The sequence below is a fragment of the Leptonychotes weddellii genome, chromosome 12 (assembly GCF_054177405.1).
Source record: "Leptonychotes weddellii isolate Sample4059 chromosome 12, ASM5417740v2, whole genome shotgun sequence".
Lineage (NCBI taxonomy): Eukaryota > Metazoa > Chordata > Mammalia > Carnivora > Phocidae > Leptonychotes > Leptonychotes weddellii.
The window spans coordinates 90,103,098-90,121,567 of NC_138380.1; the positions used below are offsets into that span (position 1 = coordinate 90,103,098).

At 50.1% G+C, this 18,470-nt stretch overlaps 1 protein-coding gene across 1 annotated transcript in view; it reads left to right on the forward strand.

Annotated features, from left to right (window-relative positions):
* Window positions 1–18,470, forward strand: part of DDC (dopa decarboxylase) — a 60,142-nt gene that overhangs the window by 38,338 nt on the left and 3,334 nt on the right. Inside the window, exons 7-9 of the mRNA XM_081799717.1 lie at window positions 7,085–7,151; window positions 11,881–11,975; window positions 16,563–16,630. Coding sequence (XP_081655843.1) covers window positions 7,085–7,151; window positions 11,881–11,975; window positions 16,563–16,630 — 230 coding nt within the window. The remainder of the gene's footprint in view (window positions 1–7,084; window positions 7,152–11,880; window positions 11,976–16,562; window positions 16,631–18,470) is intronic.

An 18,470-nucleotide genomic window follows, 5' to 3' on the forward strand; every position in this document is an offset into this window, starting at 1 on the left:
TTATAGAATGTCGTATTGAAAACACATACATATTCATCACATATTCACACTTCTACACAAAGGAAGGACGATCAAAGCATGCGTTCATGATTTGGTGGTGGGATTTCAGAAGGCAGCAAAGCATTTCACGATGGCTCTGTGCCCACCAGTTAGCGAGAACTTTGAAATGAAGCAGCATTGGTGGGCATTTCAGAGTGGCCAAAGGCTTTGTCGGGACATTTTATATATGTTATTGGGAGGCATCTACCCTGACTACATTTTATAATCCTTGTTAGTGGGCTCTCATGCAAATGGTGGACAAATTCGTGGGCTTAGCAGCAGGTGCCAGATACCTCCACTTGTTATATTTCCAAACTTATCAGGATGGGCTATGCAACAGTTGCAGGTTCATTCGCTTAGTCATTCATTCACTTGGCAAACATTTATTGAGCACCTGCTGCATGCAGGGCCAGCGGGCCCTCCAGGGTCTTATTGGTTAGATAGAGACATGAAGCGAACAGTCGTGTACAGCAGGTGCAGCGTGATCTATGATACAAGCAACCCAGCAGTTCCCACGACCGGAACGTGGGCATCAGGGAAGAGTTGCTGCAGGATCCACAATCTGGAAAGAGTAAGGGATGCAGGCCGAGGGAGGGGGTAGCGGGGCTGTTTGGGCAAAGCACTCCAGGGGGAAGGAAATAGCAATGAAAATGGATGGTATCCCAGGAACCTGAAGTGCTAAGAGGCTCAGAACTTGCTAGGGCCATGAAGCTGGCAGGTGCACCATGATGGGATACCAAAGCTTCTGCTGCACGTGCCATGTTGCACTGCTGTCCACGGAAGGGCAGGGAGAGAGCAAATGGGAAGTCTTAGAAGCTTCGAGAGTCCCCGGAGCGTGAGTGAATGGAGTGATGTCGGAGGTGGAGGTCGTGGTGAGGAGATCATGCAGGGACCAGCATGAGGAAGATGTGCTTCTTCCTCAGGGCAATTTGCAGTCAGTAAGGGAGTTTTAAATGGAAGAGAGACATGATCTGATTTGTATTTTCAAACACCCCTCTGGCGGCCGAGGGGCACAGGGTGGGACACAGAGCCCGGTGGCAAAGCATGCCTCTGGTGGTCTGTCCATTATAATACAGGCCTAAAACTGGGTGACTGTCTTCATTGTGCATCAATTCAAAGGTACCCTATAAAAATAACAGGACACACTCGAGTGGCTTCACTGGGGCGGGGTGGTGGAGCTGCTGTCCTTCTCACGTCCTGTCTTACTCATCCTTCAACCATGGCAAGTGATCATTAGCAAGTAACCACCCACACGGGCAGCGATCGTGACTTACTGTAGAACATTCCTTATCTGAAAAATGGAGTTCCATCGAAATCTGGCTTGGCCCACAGGAGTGTATTTGGAATGTAAAAGTTATTCATCACATGTGTCGGGGCAGAAAAACGTGATTAATATTAATAATAACTGGCAGGTGGTTAGTGTGGCCGACAGGTGAGTGGGAGGCAAGACAAGAAGCAGGAAATGAAATATTCTGGCGATTGGTGGAGGATGATGATGGCAATGGATATGGAAAGAAGGGACTGGATTTAAGAGGCATTCACTAAGGAACTGGGGGCCAACTAAGCAGCAAGTGAGGGACGAGCACAGGAGGACTTCCCAAACTCGGATGGTCCGTAGTCCACCCCCAAACTTGGAGATCCAGAGAGCCCAGAAACGGGAGCAGCATGGCATGGGGGAGATGGTGCTGAGCTCATTTTTGCAGGAGTTGAAGGTTTACACATCTAAATAGGGATGCCCCCCAAGACAGCTGAGTTCACCTGGGAGGGGAGGTCTGAACCAGACACAGGTGTGGGTCCCATCTGAGTTTGGGTGGTCCCGACATTGCTAGGAATACACATGCAGCCCCCTACGGTCTGCTTGGGGGCAAAGAGGCCCCAGGAGAGAGCACGAACAGATAAAGCTGTGTGGAGAGAGAGGAAGGCGATGGGGGGGGGGTCGCAGGGGAGCCACACCAGAAAGCTGGGGGCCACACAGTCAGGAGGGATACGACCTGAAGGCCAGACATGCCCCATGATCTCAGGATCTGGAGAGGCCTTGTGTGTTTTGCCAAGGGGGGGCAATTTGGGACTTTGGTAGGAGTCAATTTCCTGGAGTGGCCAGTGGTGGAATCCGGATTCCCCCGGGCTCCTGTGGGAATGAGGAATGTGGGAATGGATTCATGTGTAGGGGGGAAAGGGAAGCAAGGGCCAGTAGCTGTAATGCTGGGTGTGCAGATATGAGCCCGAAGTGTGTTCACATGCTCAGTAAAAAGGACAGTTGCAAGTATTGATGAGAAGACCACTCACCACCAGGAGGAACAAACCACTTTTTTTATTTTGGAATATTGGGCACCCAATGGATATGCCGCTATGGAAATGTCGTCCTAAAGACCAAGATTGCAGTAAATGTTTGAGGGCATGTATGACATTCTGATAGAAGCCACGGGCGTGGGCTAATCCCCTGTATCAGAGCACGAGGAAGGCCCCTGGGGACCTGTGAGGGCTCGGTCCCTTTCCTCACGGGATGGTTCCTGGTGGGACGACACGTGTTTCCAGGTCTTCACACTATTTGGTGAGCACTATGCCCGTGCAGGGCAGAGGGTGTGATTAACACACTGCAGGGGATCAGCGAAGGCTTTGGCTAAGAGGTAACACTGAGCTGTGTCCCAGAGGACACACGGGCAGCGCTCATGGGCTCAGCACCTTTCTGGTTGAAGAACAGAGTGTGACAAAGGTACAGAGATGTGAGAGGTCACAGGAGGTTCGAGGACATGCAATAGGTTTGTTATCTTACACGAGTCCCTCAGCCAGGGGCCTCTCAAGCCCGAGAGGGAGGCCGGGCTCAGACCTAGAAGGGCAGCAGCTTTAACTTGGAAGTACTGCCCACTCATTCCCCTAAAACTATGTATCTAGTGGTTATAGTTCTGCATAATACCCACATGCATAATTCCGAGATGTGGACCCATAGCCTTTATTATACTCATAAAGGGGTTACAGACATCTCAAAATCCAAGGCCCTCTGCAGAGAGCGAGGGGCCCATTTTGGCAAGTTTGAACCGGGAAAGGTGAATCTTGGCCCCTCGCCGGACTTCCGTGGGGCTTCTGATAGTTCCTCTTTCTTCCCCGTGGTGGCTTGCCGCCCCGAGAGCCAACCTGATAAGGTCAGGCCACAGGCAGAGGGAAGTGCCCGTGAGGTGTTCATCAGAGCTGTGGCAAGGAAAGCGGGGGTGGGGGGCAGCTCTGCTTCCAGAAGGGCAAAGGGGATGTGTGCCTGGGCCGCAGATGCCCTGCAGGCTCTCAGGGACGGGGCGCCGGCACCGTTCCTGCCCTCCCTCCCCCTGCACAAATGTGATTAGGGCCCTGCGGCACAGCCCAAATCAGGTTAGCGTCAATGAGCTGAGCCGGGGTAATCAGACCCCGGAGTAGAGCAGGTGCTGGGCTTCAAAGAGGCTTCTGAGAATTAGAACAAGCTGACTGCCGCCGTCTAGAACACAGCACGCAGGGCCAGTCGGGCATGTCCTCCCTGCCAGCCAGAGTGGCCACTGGCCTGGCCCAGGGCCCTGGGTTCTTTCCTCAACTAGCAAAACAAGAGTTCATCACACCGGGGTTCACATGATGGTCTGCTCCCCGCCCCTGTCCCCGTGTGTCCTTGACCCACCCGCAGGGTCTCACTCAAGTCAACTGCAAAGTCCGGATCATAAGAATATCCAGCTCTTCGGGCTGTTGTGGCAGCCGAACAGAGTCTGCAAAGCCCCGGGCCTAGGGAATGGTCCGTGCTCAGAACACATCACCTGCTCTGCTCTCCACTGAGCCTACGCCCAGGACGACGAGGCAGGATTTTAGTTTTTACAGAAATGCTCCGTGCTCAATATGAAAACATTGAGAATGGAGGTTTATATGATGAGATCCAAAAATCTCATCTTAAGAGATGAGCCGTATTAATATTTGGTGAACATCACCCTAGATACTCTCCTGTGCACACAGTCCTAGGTAGAAAATAATTTCAACAAGAGGATATTTAATATATGTGTCATCTTTAAAACACATTATTGCCTTTATTTCAATTAGAATTGGAGGAAAATCAGAGGAAATTGAAGGAATTGCTGAATAATACATAGGTCATTCCTAAGAGATTCTTAAAATTGAGAAAATAAACTATAAGCCAATATTAAGATGGTTGAGGCATTCTGTAGTTTTTTTATATCCTTTTTTGCTATTCTTTTAATGACTTAGGAAAAGCTTTCTAAGAGTCTCAGGCTCTACCTACCAAGCCAAGTGCCTTAGATGAAGCATGTTACTTACTATTGAGTTATAAATCAGGAAGAAATTGCAAGTACCAAAGAAAAATCGCATACTCACTTGGAGTCCTACTAAGTGAGTCATCTTGTCAGAATGAACCAATGCGGAGCGTGTGTGAGGCTGGCGAGGGGGAGGCATGCACAGCGGGATGGGGGGGGCAGGGGGCTAAGAGCATCGAGGATGCTGAGGTATGGAGCATCTAGACCTGGTGGGACCTAGTAGGCTGGGCATTTGTGCCGTAAGTGGGAAAACAGAAGCCCGGCTAGCTGCTAACCTCCAACCCAGGGGTTTATGCCCCAAGTGCTATGTGACTTTCATGTGGTTGTATTCATCATGTGTTTGTGTTTCTGTATCTCTGTTTTCTGTATGTTTGACATCTTGGCAACCTCGCTGACCCTGGAGGGACCGCTCCTCCCAGGAGCAGCTGATTCGAGAGTCGGTAAAGGATTATCTTTCCCCAAACCAGCCAATCCAGAGCCTACACCCCAAACCACCTCCTCTATGGGGCTCCTGCACTCCAGGCCAATAGCCCCTGCCCTCATCACCTCACAGCCAGGGACACTAGGGACAGCCCCCTCTGCCCCAAAGCCCATTGAAATTATTCAAACCAGCCAACCCTCAGCCTGCTCGCCCTGCGGTACCTGCTGTTTCCCGTGGAAACCACCATAAAGGCTCTGGCCTTTGCTGGCTGCCTCCCTCGGCCTCCTGACCGGTCCCGGTGCTTCCCCGTGTGGCCCCCCCATGGCAGAGCATGCCCCCTCCTCTTGGGAACAGCCAGTAAGACAAGCTGTCTTTCCAATGGCAGTAAGCTCCCAATCTGGTGTCTTCGCTGTACCTGAAGAATAGTAAAAAAAATAGTAAAAAAAAAAAAGAAAAATAGTAAAAATAATAATAAAAAAAGTACTTGAATAAAAAGTAAGAAATAGTACAAAAAATAGTAAAGTAGTAGAAAAATAGTAAAAGAATAGTAAAAAAAGCACTTAGAAAATAGTTTAAAAAATAGAGAAAAGTAAAAATCATAAAAAACAGTAAAAAAATAGGAAAAAGAAAATAGTAAAAAAATAGAAAAATAGTAAAAATAATAGTAAAAATAGTACAAAAATAGTACTTGAATAAAAAGTAAAAAATATTAAAAAATAATAAAATAGAAAAATAGTAAAAATAGTTTAAAAGTGGTAAAAAAGTACTTAGAAAATAGTTTTAAAAATAGTAAAAAAAGTAAAAAAATAGTAAAATAGTAGAAAAATAGTAAAAATAGTAAAAAATAGTAAAAAATCTACCTAGAAAATAGTTTTAAAAAATAGAGAAAAGTAAAAATCATAAAAAATAGTAAAAAAATAAATAGTAAAAAATAGAAAAATAGTAAAAATAATAATAAAAAGTAGTAAAAATAGTACTTGAATAAAAAGTAAAAATATTAAAAAATAGTAGTACAATAGTAGAAAAATAATAAAAAATAGTTAGAAATAGTAAAAAAATAGTTTAAAAAGTACTTAGAAAATAGTTTAAAAATATGAAGAAGTAAAAATAGTAAAAAAAAATAGAAAAAAAAAGAAAATAGTAAAAAAAAAAATAGTAATTTCAGACACTCTGCTCCTGCCCCCTCGAGGGCCCAACTCCCCTGGGCACACCCCATTGCTACTTTGGAATCACTCCCTGCCCCTGGGCAGGGGACAACGCCGGTCCCCGGGGAAGCTGCTGTCTCGCCCAGGTGACTGTGTGAGCAGAGAGCCAGGGCTTGTCAGCTGAGCCCTCCACGGGGCAGGCACGATGCCGCCCTGGCAAGAGCGCTTTGACTTTGTCTGAGAGGTGCACTGGGGTCTCCAGTCAAACGCAGGTGATCCTCCCACCAGGTTTTCGAGTTTACTAGACTGCGTGGGTCCCTGACCTTTTCTTCTTCATCTCTGTTCTCAGGGCACGTAGCGCTGCCGGGGTCTTCGTGGGGGCTCCATAAAGAACTGAATCGAATTTCCACCCAGACGGAATGAAAATTCACACTCTTGTCACATTGAGGGAGAAATGTCATTATCCAGAGGGTGCTGGCATCGTAAATCAATTAGGCTCTCTGGTTTTGTAAACATAATCCACTTTTTGATCACTTGGAGGGAGTCTGAATTTAGCAAATGGGTCTCAGCACCCATTCCATGTGGCGCAAAGTGCACATTCCCAGCAACACGAAGAAATACGATGCGGAGCCTGGTTTCAAGAGCTTCAGGGGTCCAGGGGGAGAGACAGCCCCGTGTGTGGGGATGACCCATGCTGTCACCATCTTAAGTGCCCCGGGAGCAGGAGGGGCCCAGAAACCCGGGCCACGTTTCCCACTTGTGTGACCAAGCGTGCTCAATGCTGTCTGGAAACGCACCTCTAAAAATCGTTTCCAGTGTCCGTAGGGCTTTCTCATGAATCTCCTTGGAGCAAATCTTCATCTCTCGAGGACTGAAGTTCCCTTGGGGCTGTGCCGCTCGGAGGAAAGCGCAGCAGATGAGAGCAAGGCATCCTCCCTGCCCCTCGGCACACGGGGAGTCAGTCTTGTTCAAGTGCTGTTTCCAACCTCACTGCCTGGTTTTCTGTGGGCGGATGTTTCTCTCGAAGCTTCCATGCAAAGACTGCATCTGCATCCACAGACTCAGGTCTCCGGCTAGCAGACGCTGATCGAGCACCACCTCTGAGGTTCTGGGCTCGACCGGGGGCAGCCGTTGTGCGTGCGGAGGTTACAATAGTGACCAAAACATGGGGGCCTAAAAGAGGTCTGCTTTTTGCTCTCCAGGTGGTGGCTACGCTGGGGACCACGTCCTGCTGCTCATTTGACAATCTCCTAGAAGTGGGTCCTATCTGTGAGTATCTGATCGGATTTTCTTCTGGAAAAGGCTCTCGGTATATGAAGACTTTAGTGGACCTTCTTCTTTGGGCTCTCCTTCTTCATAATATTAATAATATAGGTCAAGTTTATATTATAATATCATAATATATTTAGATAGCATAAAACATAATATAATGGGATGTTCACATAATAATAACTTCATATTTCAATGGTTTGCTAGACTCTTCTTCTATTTGAGATAGCATAAACCTCATTAGCTTGAAATCCACAAACCGAGAAATGTGGCCTAATTGGACCAGAGCTGAGCTTGGCTGAACCAACGTGCCATCGGTAAGAAAAACCTCTTGTGTGCTGTGCAGCGGGACCACAAGACTGCGGGGCTCCGTCACCCCACCTGAGATTACAAAGTCAAACTCTTCGAGCAAGCCCCACGAGGCTCCTGCATCTGCAGGACGCGACAGTTACCCATCTTTGAATGAAGCCTGACCTGTCTTCTTCAGCGTTTCTGGAATGACTGAACGCAAATTGCCTAATGCGATTAAGCAGATCCAAACCCTGGACTTCTCCGGAGAAAAACCTGCTTGCTGTGCTTTTCAGGGCCACTCTCCCCCTCCGGCCTCCCTCACAGCACACGGGTGGTCTCCCGGGGGAATGAGGAGTCAGAGAATCCCAAAGGTGGAACGCGAGTAAGGACTGTGTTTCCGAAGTTACCCCTTCAACACGCGGCTCTGGACACCCAGCAGGTCCGGGAGGGGTTTCTGTGACAGAGACCTTCTCTTGGGCAGGGGCACGGCTTCCTGACCCCCTTCCCCTGTCCACGGGGCATACCCGCTGCGCCAGGAGCACGGGGCTGCTCATCGGGGCGGTCTGGGGTCCCATGGAGGCTGTTCAGGCCCTCAGATCACATCTCTGTGGCTTGTCCTGGACAGCACGCCACCTGTGGGTGCCGCTCCCCTCCCCGGCCCGTGTGTGTTACCCCCGCCTCTCCTAACGGGGACCCACCTGTGTGCACACCCGGGCAGCGTGGCCGGGCCCAACCTGGTCACAGCCCACCCGTGCAGCGGCCAAGCCTCGCCACTTCGGGCTGTGGGCCCTCCCGTCCCAAGCTTCGCGTCCCCATCTGTCAGATGCGGTGGTCGAATGTCAGTCCTTCCCTCACAGGGCTCTTTAGAGGGTGAGTTCCTGCACAGAAATCATGGAGACCCAGGGTGGAGGCAGGCGTGCCCGGGACCGGCCGTGCCCAGGGGCTGTGGGCGTGGATGTGCCCGTTCACAGGGGTTTCCCTGCACAACGTGTGTCCGGTGGCAGACGTTTCTGTGAGCAGTGGGCTGAGGTCAGTGGTACAGAGCCTGGGGCTGGGACAAGGGACGCAACCGACTGGCTCAGGCCCGTGGCCATGGCATTGGCCCCGTGAGCTGCGGACCCTGGTGTGCCAGGCCAAGCCCGCTGGGCGCCCCTCTGGCTCAGATGTCAGGCTGGGAACTGGATGTCCCTGGCGGGGGCTGGCAAAGCTCATGCCCAGGACTCTCAGATTTACGGGGCCGGAGCTCCTCGGCAGGGCAGAGCCCATGCGGCCCAGGCAGCTGACGGCCCAGGGGAGGCAGCTGGAGCTCACAGCGCCCTGGGGAATCGGGGGCCCAGCTCAGGCTGTCCAGCGGTCCTGGAGCATCCTCTGCTCCCCGGATCGGGGGGTCGTGCCAGGGCCAGACCCTGCTGCTCACTGCCACAGCGCATACGTGAGGGTAATTTTGACAATTTACCACCGATGACACTGTTACTGAGTGTCAGTAATACCAGCACCTTTCTGTTTCCCCCCCCTCCTCTGACACCATCCCCCTGACTGTCACCAGATACTTAGCAATCACCCAGGGCTGCTCTGGGATCCCGGGCTAGCCTCGTTTTGTGGTATGATTGGAATAAACCACTAAAACAATTCAGTCAGTTATTTACCCACCGTGATTTGACAAAGACGGTATGTGTCAGAAAATCGTTTTCCCCAAACCTCTGCTTTAGGAAAGATGTTTTCTTCTTGGTTCCTTTTAAAATGACTCGCCAGAGAGAGACTTGGTCTCACGTGGTCCCCTTGGCTGGATCAGTGGAGGTGTCCAGCAGGTTTTTACTGGGGAGAGGAGGAGATGCCGAAAGCAGGGAGTTGAAGGTGACGGGTGGGAGGTGTGACAGTGGGGAGCGGGGGTGGGGTCCCGGGGAGTGCAGAAGGGGAGCAGGGTTCACAGGGCAGCCAAAGCCCTGCCCAGCGGCACCGGGATGGTGGGGGGGTGTACTCCTGATGACACAGGAAGGACAGAGGGATCCCAGTCCCTCAAAGACTGCCCTCACTTCCAACACCTTTCAAAACCACCCTCAGGTTCAATAATCCGTCAGAAAGACTTAGAGAACTCCCTGAAAGCCTCTCATGGGTATGGTTTGTTGCAGGGAGGAGAGGTGCGGGCCGAATGTGGGAAGGGACCAAACTCTTGTCTCCTCCCTCGAAATCGTGTGGATGGCTAGCTCCCCCTGAATTATGATGACAACACACACACAGTGGGACACCCCTGCCACTTAAGCTCACTGAGCCTGTAGCACCAGAGTTTGGGGCTCAGTCACACGCTGCCCACCTGGCTCTCCTACGGTCTCCAGTTCCTCTGGGAGGGTCCAGCTAATCCCTTCTGTCCCTAGTTCCTGCAGAAGTCAGAACGAATATGGCCCAAAGCTGCCATCATAAATCATACCGATGCACCATCTGGGGGTCAAAGACCCAGGCAAGAAAGGACTCCTATCAGGCAGGGCACTCCAGGGGCTAGAGGTCACCTTCCTGGAGCTGAGGGCAAAGGTCAGTGCTCTTCTGGAGTAAAGTTAAGTCCCCACTGCCCACCTTCCCCTGGTGCATCTCCTTCCCTTCCCTCCCGGGTACCCCCTCCCTGTCTTTCCTCCCCACTGCCCCTCTCCGGGTTTCCCATACATTCCGGGATGGGTTGTAGCAAACATTCCCCTCACAAGGATGATGGCTGAGTGAGGAAAAGAGAGCCCTGTCTGCTGCTTCTGGAACCTGCTCCCCTTGCTCCCGCCTTCATGGCTTGCATCCTTCCTGACTCGTCTGCCTGTGCAGGCCCCCCAGGGTCCTGCTCTGCCTCACCCCTTCCCTCGACAGTTCTGAACCGGACAGAGACACTGGAGTCCCAGACTCCTCCAATGTGCCTCTTAACAGAAAACGAAGTTTCCTGACCGGCGGCCCCATGGAGAGGACAGCCTGGATCTGTGGTTTGCTGTCTGTCCTCGAAGTGCACCTGAGGTTTCTACCTGCTGCACAGCATCTGGAGCTTGAGCAGGAGAGCTCTACAGGAGTAGGACCACGGGCAGGGACACGCGTGGGTGAGCTGTGGTCTCGAAGCAGAAATCCCACATCTTTCATAGGCCCTGTGCTCTCGCCAGCTCCCAGCTGCATCGTGTGGGGCCCTGCGGTGCCCACACACCGTCTGCCCATGAAACACGCTTCCGGGTGCTCAGACCCCAACCACACCCTGACCCTCCGGGGCCGTATTGCATGTGCTCAGAAGACATTTGGTCTGGATCCAACCGAGGGCTTTGATCCCTCCAATCCTGAAGTTCAAACAGAATCAAGGCTTTGAAAAGCCTCTTAGAGCTTTTATCAGCAGAGCTCAGAATGACTCGTCACTCCTCACAGCATCCTGTGTGATTAGCGAGCATCACACGCGGAAAGGTGAAGCTTGCATCTGTCAGTTGTCACAAATGCACGTGCCAGGGGCTGACTGAGCCCTCCAGGTGCTTCCCTGACCCAGTTCGGGTAGGACAGGACATCTGCTCCCCATCAAGATGCCCCAGCCTTTCGTGGTTATGGATTGGATGATGGGCTAAGTGCCCAGAACACAGGGAGGGACTCATCACGATGCTCGCACATATTTCTCACAAACCTTGGACCTGGTCTTGTCTCCTTTAGGTTCCAGGTGCTCTTTCTATGTCCATTTGCCTGTGAGGAAGAATGAGCTTGAAGGGACATAAGGCCATACAGCTGCTAGGTGCTTGGAGGCAAGGGATGAACCCAGATAGTCTCAATTGAGGGAGCGCATTTAATCAGTACCCTCTTCCACCTGACGAGGAAGACGTGGTCCCTTCCTGCCAGGCGATTCTGGCAAGGTTGGAAAACAGAAATCATATTCACCAAGGAGCTTAGGATGATTGCAGGTAGCATGAAACAAACAAGTATGCTTTGTGTGCAGATGGTGTGGGGCGTGGGGGATAGAGGTCCCTGGGGCTGCGTACCCCACCGTTCCCCAAGGAGTTTGTGGGGAAGGACATTAGGATGGGTTAGCCAGGAGAATCGGGAGCAAATTCCCAGTGGGTGAGATGGAGGAAGGGTGAGAAAGGTGGTATAACTGGAATGAGGTGTGTGTGCGAGGAGCCCCGAGGGACAGTGCACGATGGCCCCTTAGAGCATGAGCATCGACCTTCAAGAATCAAGCAGGGCAGCTGATCCCATTTTCCTCATCTTCTACACAATCCCTGAGCACCTGGTCTGTGTTAGCTCCGTCTGGGGCCAGCTCATGACCTCTGCCCTTAGCTTCATTGCCTTCAGACCCCAGGAGCCTGTTAGGGTCCGGGATGGGGCCAAGAAATGCTGTTGATGGTCAGTATGCAGTAAGAGCACTGGATGGGATGAGGCGGTTGTCAGGCCGCCGTGAACAGGGCATCCACTGGGGAGCTTACCAGTCACCTCTGGATTTCAGGTACCAAGGAGGACATGTGGCTGCACATTGATGCTGCTTACGCGGGTAGCTCCTTCATCTGCCCCGAGTTCCGGCATCTTCTGAATGGAGTAGAGGTGGGTGTGCTCTTTATCTTTAATAAGATCCTTTTTTTTTTATAGATGTATTATTTATTTATTTTGGCGGGGGCGGGGCAGAGGCAGAGGGAGAGAGAATCCACAAGCAGACTCCTCGCTGAGTGTGGAGCCTGATGGGGCTCCCTCTCACGGTCCTGAGATCATGATCTGAGCCAACACCCAGAGTCGGCCGCTTAACCCACTGAGCCACCAAGGCGCCCCTCTCTTTAATAAGATCACTGTTTAAAAAGTGTTATGTTATCAGTGACTTCTCCTTACAAGGCTGTGGCATTCCATTTGTCACTGCTGTGGTTTGTTTCAGCAACTTCTTTTCAAACAAAGTCTGTGATTATCAGAAATCAGATTTCCTTATAAGGGGGGTTGAGAATCTGCCCAGTCATACGACCTGTCTTCTGGAAGTACACTTGACGTTTGCAGCTCTTTTTCTGTCTGCACGAATCCTGGGCAGAGTTCTCATAGTAGGATAAATTTTAGCTTCTGAAACTGTGGGGAAATCTTTAGGAAGAATATAAAATCTTAATGCCTTTCAGATCAAGAGGTCATGGATAAACGCAACCTGCAATTTTATTTGATATGGTTCAGTGTGATAGCATGGTCTGACCATGCACCTGAGCAGCGTATTACTTTAACAGATATTGAATGAGCAGCCATGGGTGCATTTAAATGTCTATACCGCTTTTGGAATTTGGAAACCGTGGCCTGTAATGCCCATGGAAACACCTGCTGCTTTTGAGAAATAGTCATCAAAAGTATTGATCAAACACCCTGCTTCTCCACAGGGCCACAGAGGGTAATGTGGTGCAGACTTAATGCAGAGAGAGGACATTATGGGGGTGCCCTGATGTGTCATTTCAGGCTCAAGTAGGATGTTCCTCCAGCCAGGAACTTAGCTGCAGACACAATAAAGGGTCCAGAGAGACAGACTTTGCAGCGAGTCCAAGGGAAGGAGATAGTGAGTCAGAAGAGCCTCAGTCCTGACTTTATGCCCAGAGGCAAGGGTTTCATGAGATCCCGGGCCACACGAGGTGCAGGAATTAAGGGCATGGTCATTGGCATTTAGTGACTGTTTGAATGCTCTACCCAGGGACTAGCTGTGTCCCTGGGGGTAGGTTAGTGGCATCTCCAAACCTCACAAAGTGGATTTAGTAACGGTATCTCCTTCGAGGGGTTGCTCTAAGTATCCGGAGTTAATCATGTTTAAAGCACTTAAAAACAGCATCAGGCACACAGTGAGTCCCGTGAATGAGTTGGATCCTTTTATTATCTTTCACCACGGCAGCAGAGCCTGTCCCTGAGAACCTCTCTCCGCTCTCCTGTCATGCTGCCAATTAATTTGCTAATTTGGATCCTCATAATGCCGTAATACCAGAAAAGTGGGTGTCGGGTGTAGAATACAAATATTCCCATCTTCGGAAAGAATACCCCCTGGTTGCTGATGAATGAAGTAGCATTCTGGTTCATATCTCCATCATGTCTGTGCATTCATTTACTCACTCACTCCATAATCACTTATGGATCCCCGAATATGCTCCAGACCTCAGCTCAGTGCTGGGGAGGGGCTGATATGTGGGGCCTCCGAAAGCCCCCGTAAATATGAGGGAAGGGGTTGTGGTGGTGTGTGAGAAGTTCTCCTAAGCATGCTAGAACCCCACGTTGTGAAGTTCACTGCCAGAAGCCGGGTTTGTGGGTGTTATGAAAAAATAAACCTCTCTACCATATAAATGACTCCTGTCATAATACATTATACATTGTACGTTATACAGAGATGATGCATAGGACTGGGAAGGTCTCCCCCTGCACCTCAGGGATGGAGGGCAAAGCGTTCATCGGGGATTTGTGTGCCTGTCCCCAGGATCTGGTCTTTCTAAGTATCAGGTTAAGGATTGCACAATCTTTTGCCGCTACTACTCTCCTCCTCCCCGTGATCCCAGGACCCCGGGGTTTCGGCTTTCATAGGGGGTGACTATCAGGCCACCGCAGTGCTGGGCACTGGAGCATGATGGTATCTGCAGCAGACAGGATTTTCATGCCTGACACTGAGTCATTTCCATGTCTCCCGCATTGTTCCTTACGGGGCGAGGGCCTTGCTGCTCAGCTGGTCTGATAAGGGGGCTGCAATATCCTGCTCCGTCCCTAGCCCAGAGATAAGAACTCTTTTCTCTGCCAGCAGGAAAGAGCACACAGCAGTTGGGTAATGAAAGATGATTAAACACACCAGCCACCACCCCCTCCCCCCGGGAAGGGAGCTAATAAAATTCTCGGCAAACAAAACTCTTCTTTCACCTTTTGTCTCCTTTTATCAACAAATGAAACGTGTTGTCGTTTCCCGTCTCTTTCTCAAAATTGCTTTTATTGAAACGTGGAAGGAAATGAATCTGCTCCCCCCAGAGCGGGTTAACCCTTGAGGTTGCCGTCAGTCCAGCAGATGTCTCCCTGGTGGCTGGTGGTGGGGCGCCCATCCATGGCTGCACCCCTGGGCCTCCAGCGGGATGCAGCTCCTGTTCAGCATCCAGAGGATGAACCTGGACATGCATTTTGAAGAATGCAAGAATGCACCACTTAGGATAGCGCAGTGAAAATGCCCAGGACCCTCCTCGGCCGGTCTCAAGTCATTGAAATCTTATTTTCTGCTTGGAAATATGGCGGCCCCTCAAATCGATGAGCTAACGCCTGTTTTTGGCAGTTGCTTCCCATTGTCTTCCAGGAAGGGAGCCCGTTACTGATAGGCGTGCAATGAACTTGGATATGATCTTTAAAAATAAAGAAGAAAACGCTTAGGTAATGTGGGAAGAGTTGTTGATTATTGCACTAGCGTTAGTAAAAGAGCCAACCCATTAAATAAAAATTGGGGTGATCCCAATTACCGTAGGTTAGGTATGACGTTTTCACCCTCCCACTGCTTAGGATGATACGTGTATTCTGAGAACTTTGCTAGTTCGTGAGTTTTGAGGAAGGTGCCGGCAGAAAGTATTTCATAGGCCAGATCAGTACAATTTCCTACACAGTACACGTGAATTCAAATTTGGATTATTCCAAAGAATCTAATAGTTTGAAAGGTAGATACATGTTACATGACTCCAGACTATGCAAATTTGAAAGTGTATGACCTAAAATATTGATGACATCTCGTTTTACAAGGAAAGGTAGAACTGTGAATTTTCCCAATTAAAAATGAGTAGGGGTGGGTTCTACAGGGGAGGGGGGTGGGAGGGTAGGTTAGCCTGGTGATGGGTATTAAAGAGGGCACTGGGTGTTACATGCAAACAATGAATCATGGAACACTACATCAAAAACTAATGATGTAATGTATGGGGATTATCATAACATAATAAAAAAAATAAAGTAATAAAAAAATGAGTAGGGGCTCACGTGGCTTCAGAGCAGGAGAGCCCCCAGAACTGTGAGCCGTGTCCCTGTTGCTGCTGGGAGCAGGCATCTCCTCACGGGGGGACAACAACTCTCTTTGTCTTCTCTTGGGGTCGCCCTTGAATTGCATGTTGGGGTTCCGCATGTTTTGAATTATCCAAGGTCCTCAAAATGTATCCCCTTGCTTTGAATGTGATAGCCCTACACCAAAATCAGGATTAACCCAGAAATAAAAGGGAGTGTTAACAGGAAGGTTCTAGATTAGCTCATTCCAGTCCCTCATTTATAAATTCATAGAATCATCCCACTGAGGGCCCTCAGCCAGGCAGTGGGAGCCCTAAGGCCAAAATCTGGGGCTCTTCGTCCAAAGCCTACGCCTCTTTCCATTGTAAAAAAAAACGAGATTCTTCATTCCACTCTTCAGATGAACTTTCTGGATGTCTCCTAGGGGCCTGGCCTTGCATCCCAAGGACTGCCAGGGGGCCAGGGGGCCTGCATGCTCAATTTCTGCAGGGTGCCCCTCTGCAGGCACCTCCAGCCCGACCCAGAGAGTCAACCTCCTCCTCTGAGCAGCGACCCAGTGCTCGTTTTCACATTGCATCCTGACGACTGCTCTCTGGTCAGATCTTCCCGCCTCAGCAGGAGCTCCTGGGAGTCAGTAGCCATCACTGCGGTCCCTGGAACCACCCCCCCACCCCCGGCTGCCTTACCACCCACAAATCTTAACCACCTCACATCAGCAATAGTCACAGCACAGCCTTCCACCTGGAGAGTGTACTCCGTGTCAGGAGCTGGGCTGAGGGGTTCCTGGCTGTGATACCAGGATTTCTCCATAAAGCAGCCATTCCCATTCTGGTCCACACTGAGTAAGCTGTTGAGCTGGGATCAAACCCTTGCTTTGTGCTTCAGCCCAGAATCAGCTGTTATCAGCTCCACGTGTTCATGAACTACGACGCGTTCTTCTCCCTTGAAAATGAGTACAAAGAGGTACAGAGGTCAGTTGGCTGCCCAAGGGAGTTTCAGAGCCCGGACCTTCCCAACTGCCCTTGCGTCCCAAGCCCCACGGCCTCAGTGACGTCCCCTCCACGTGGTCTTGCACTTGAGAAAACAAGTTGTTAACTATTGTGTGTGGAGTCTCGTTTTACGACTAGACACTTGTAACTGAAATGTCTTCTTCTTGTCATTACTGTTCCTTGGCAGTTTGCAGATTCATTTAACTTCAATCCCCACAAATGGCTGTTGGTGAATTTTGACTGCTCTGCCATGTGGTGAGTTTCCCCAATGGCTGGATGTCCATGCCCCCACTGCACTTGACAAGAGTGGCTTTCTAGAGAAGAAGCCCGGCAGGTGAGGATGCCATTGCTGGAGGACGCGGACGTCCCCCGCGTACTGCTCGCCTCCCTTCTGAGCCATGGGTGGGAATCTTGCTAGGTCTTACCCTGGTAGTACCCTGTTGACCAGAACATGGTACAGCAACGTGGCTGCACAAGAAGCCAAGGGTAATACAGAAAGCTCGCTAGCATTAGCAAAAACAATGCAAGGAAATGGCAGGCATCTTTCTAATTCGGTGGTTTCTGTGTTTCCCTTCTTAGGTGTTTAACGCATCTAACCCTCAGGGCTTAAAAGCATTTGCTAAGGAAAAATAAGAGTAATCCTATTTCCCACGAAGTTCCTGAAAATTCTTAATAGCAGAGCCATAATTACATTGGTTTATATTTAGGGCAAGAAAAGGAATTCAGAAATTTAAGTGGATGATATTCCATCGCGTGGATGCTGGGAGTGGTGTGGGAAGAGTGGAAACTGGTTCTGCTACATTCATTACAGGAAGAAAGAGGTTAACCAACCTTAAGACCAGGGCGCTTTGCATGAATTTTGTGCAAAATCGTTCGGTGTGTAATTGAATGAATGGTTTTTCACCTTGGAGGGGTGAAGAAAGCAGTTCTCACCCACCCCACCCAAAATCTGTTCTCCCGGTTTACTGAGTCATCCGGGCTCTCTTTAACTATTTTGTCCAAAGATAAAATCACATTTTCAGTGCTTTACTAAAAAATAAGTTCAAATCGGTTCTTTTTTTGTCAGCCTTTGACCCAAACTTTGGTATGTGATTTTCAAGCCCCTGTGGATATGAGCATTCTAGACTTAGCTCTGTCCGAAATACTAGTAAGGATCTGTACAAGCTATAGCTTTTATCAACGTCAGTGTTCTTTTGTATTCTCGTGGCTACGTTTGTCTATTTTATTTAAAGTGGAACACTTGAAGAATAACTCAAGCAGGGTGTCAGAAAGTCCCTTTTTCTTTTTTTAAAAGATTTTATTTATTTATTTGAGACGGAGAGAATGAGAGAGAGAGCAATGAGAGAGAGAGAGCACATGAGAGGGGGGAGGGTCAGAGGCAGAAGCAGGCTCCCTGCCGAGCAGGGAGTCCGATGCGGGACTCGATCCAGGGACTCCAGGATCATGACCTGAGCCGAAGGCAGTCGCTTAACCAACTGAGCCACCCAGGTGCCCAGAAAGTCCCTTTTTTTGAGCTTTAACTGAGACTGAAATATAATTCTGTTCTGCTGGTGTATTTGGCCAGATTGTGGGTCCTGGGCACGGAGCTGGTGCAGAGCCTAGAAGGGGCTCTGCCGCCTCTGTTTGGGGAGGGGTAGTGGCCTCAGTGTGAGCTGATGGGGGAGCCCACAGGGTCCTTAGCGGCCAGTGAGGTGTCAGGCCAAGAAAGCCACCCAAACAGCCTGGAGGGTTGTCGGGAGTGAAGCGATGGGGACCAGGAGGGCTGCTGGGCGGTGGTGGCCAGAGGGGCTCATGGTACGCCCAGACATTTCACTCCTTACCTGGGCAAAATAATCCTATCACACATAGATGTTTAGGGGCACCTGGGGGGCTCACTCAGTTAAGTGTCTTGACTCTTGATCTCAGCTCAGGTCTTGGTCTCAGGGTCAAGCATTTGGGGCCACGATCTGTGATCAGACATTGAGATATGGTAAGGATGAATACAAAAACGTGGCCTCCTGTCCTTGGGTCCAAAAAACCAGTGCATTGGTTAAGGACGAGAGAGGACGGCTACATCCGTGGCATGGGGGAGAAGGGTCCGAGCCCGTCACAGGGC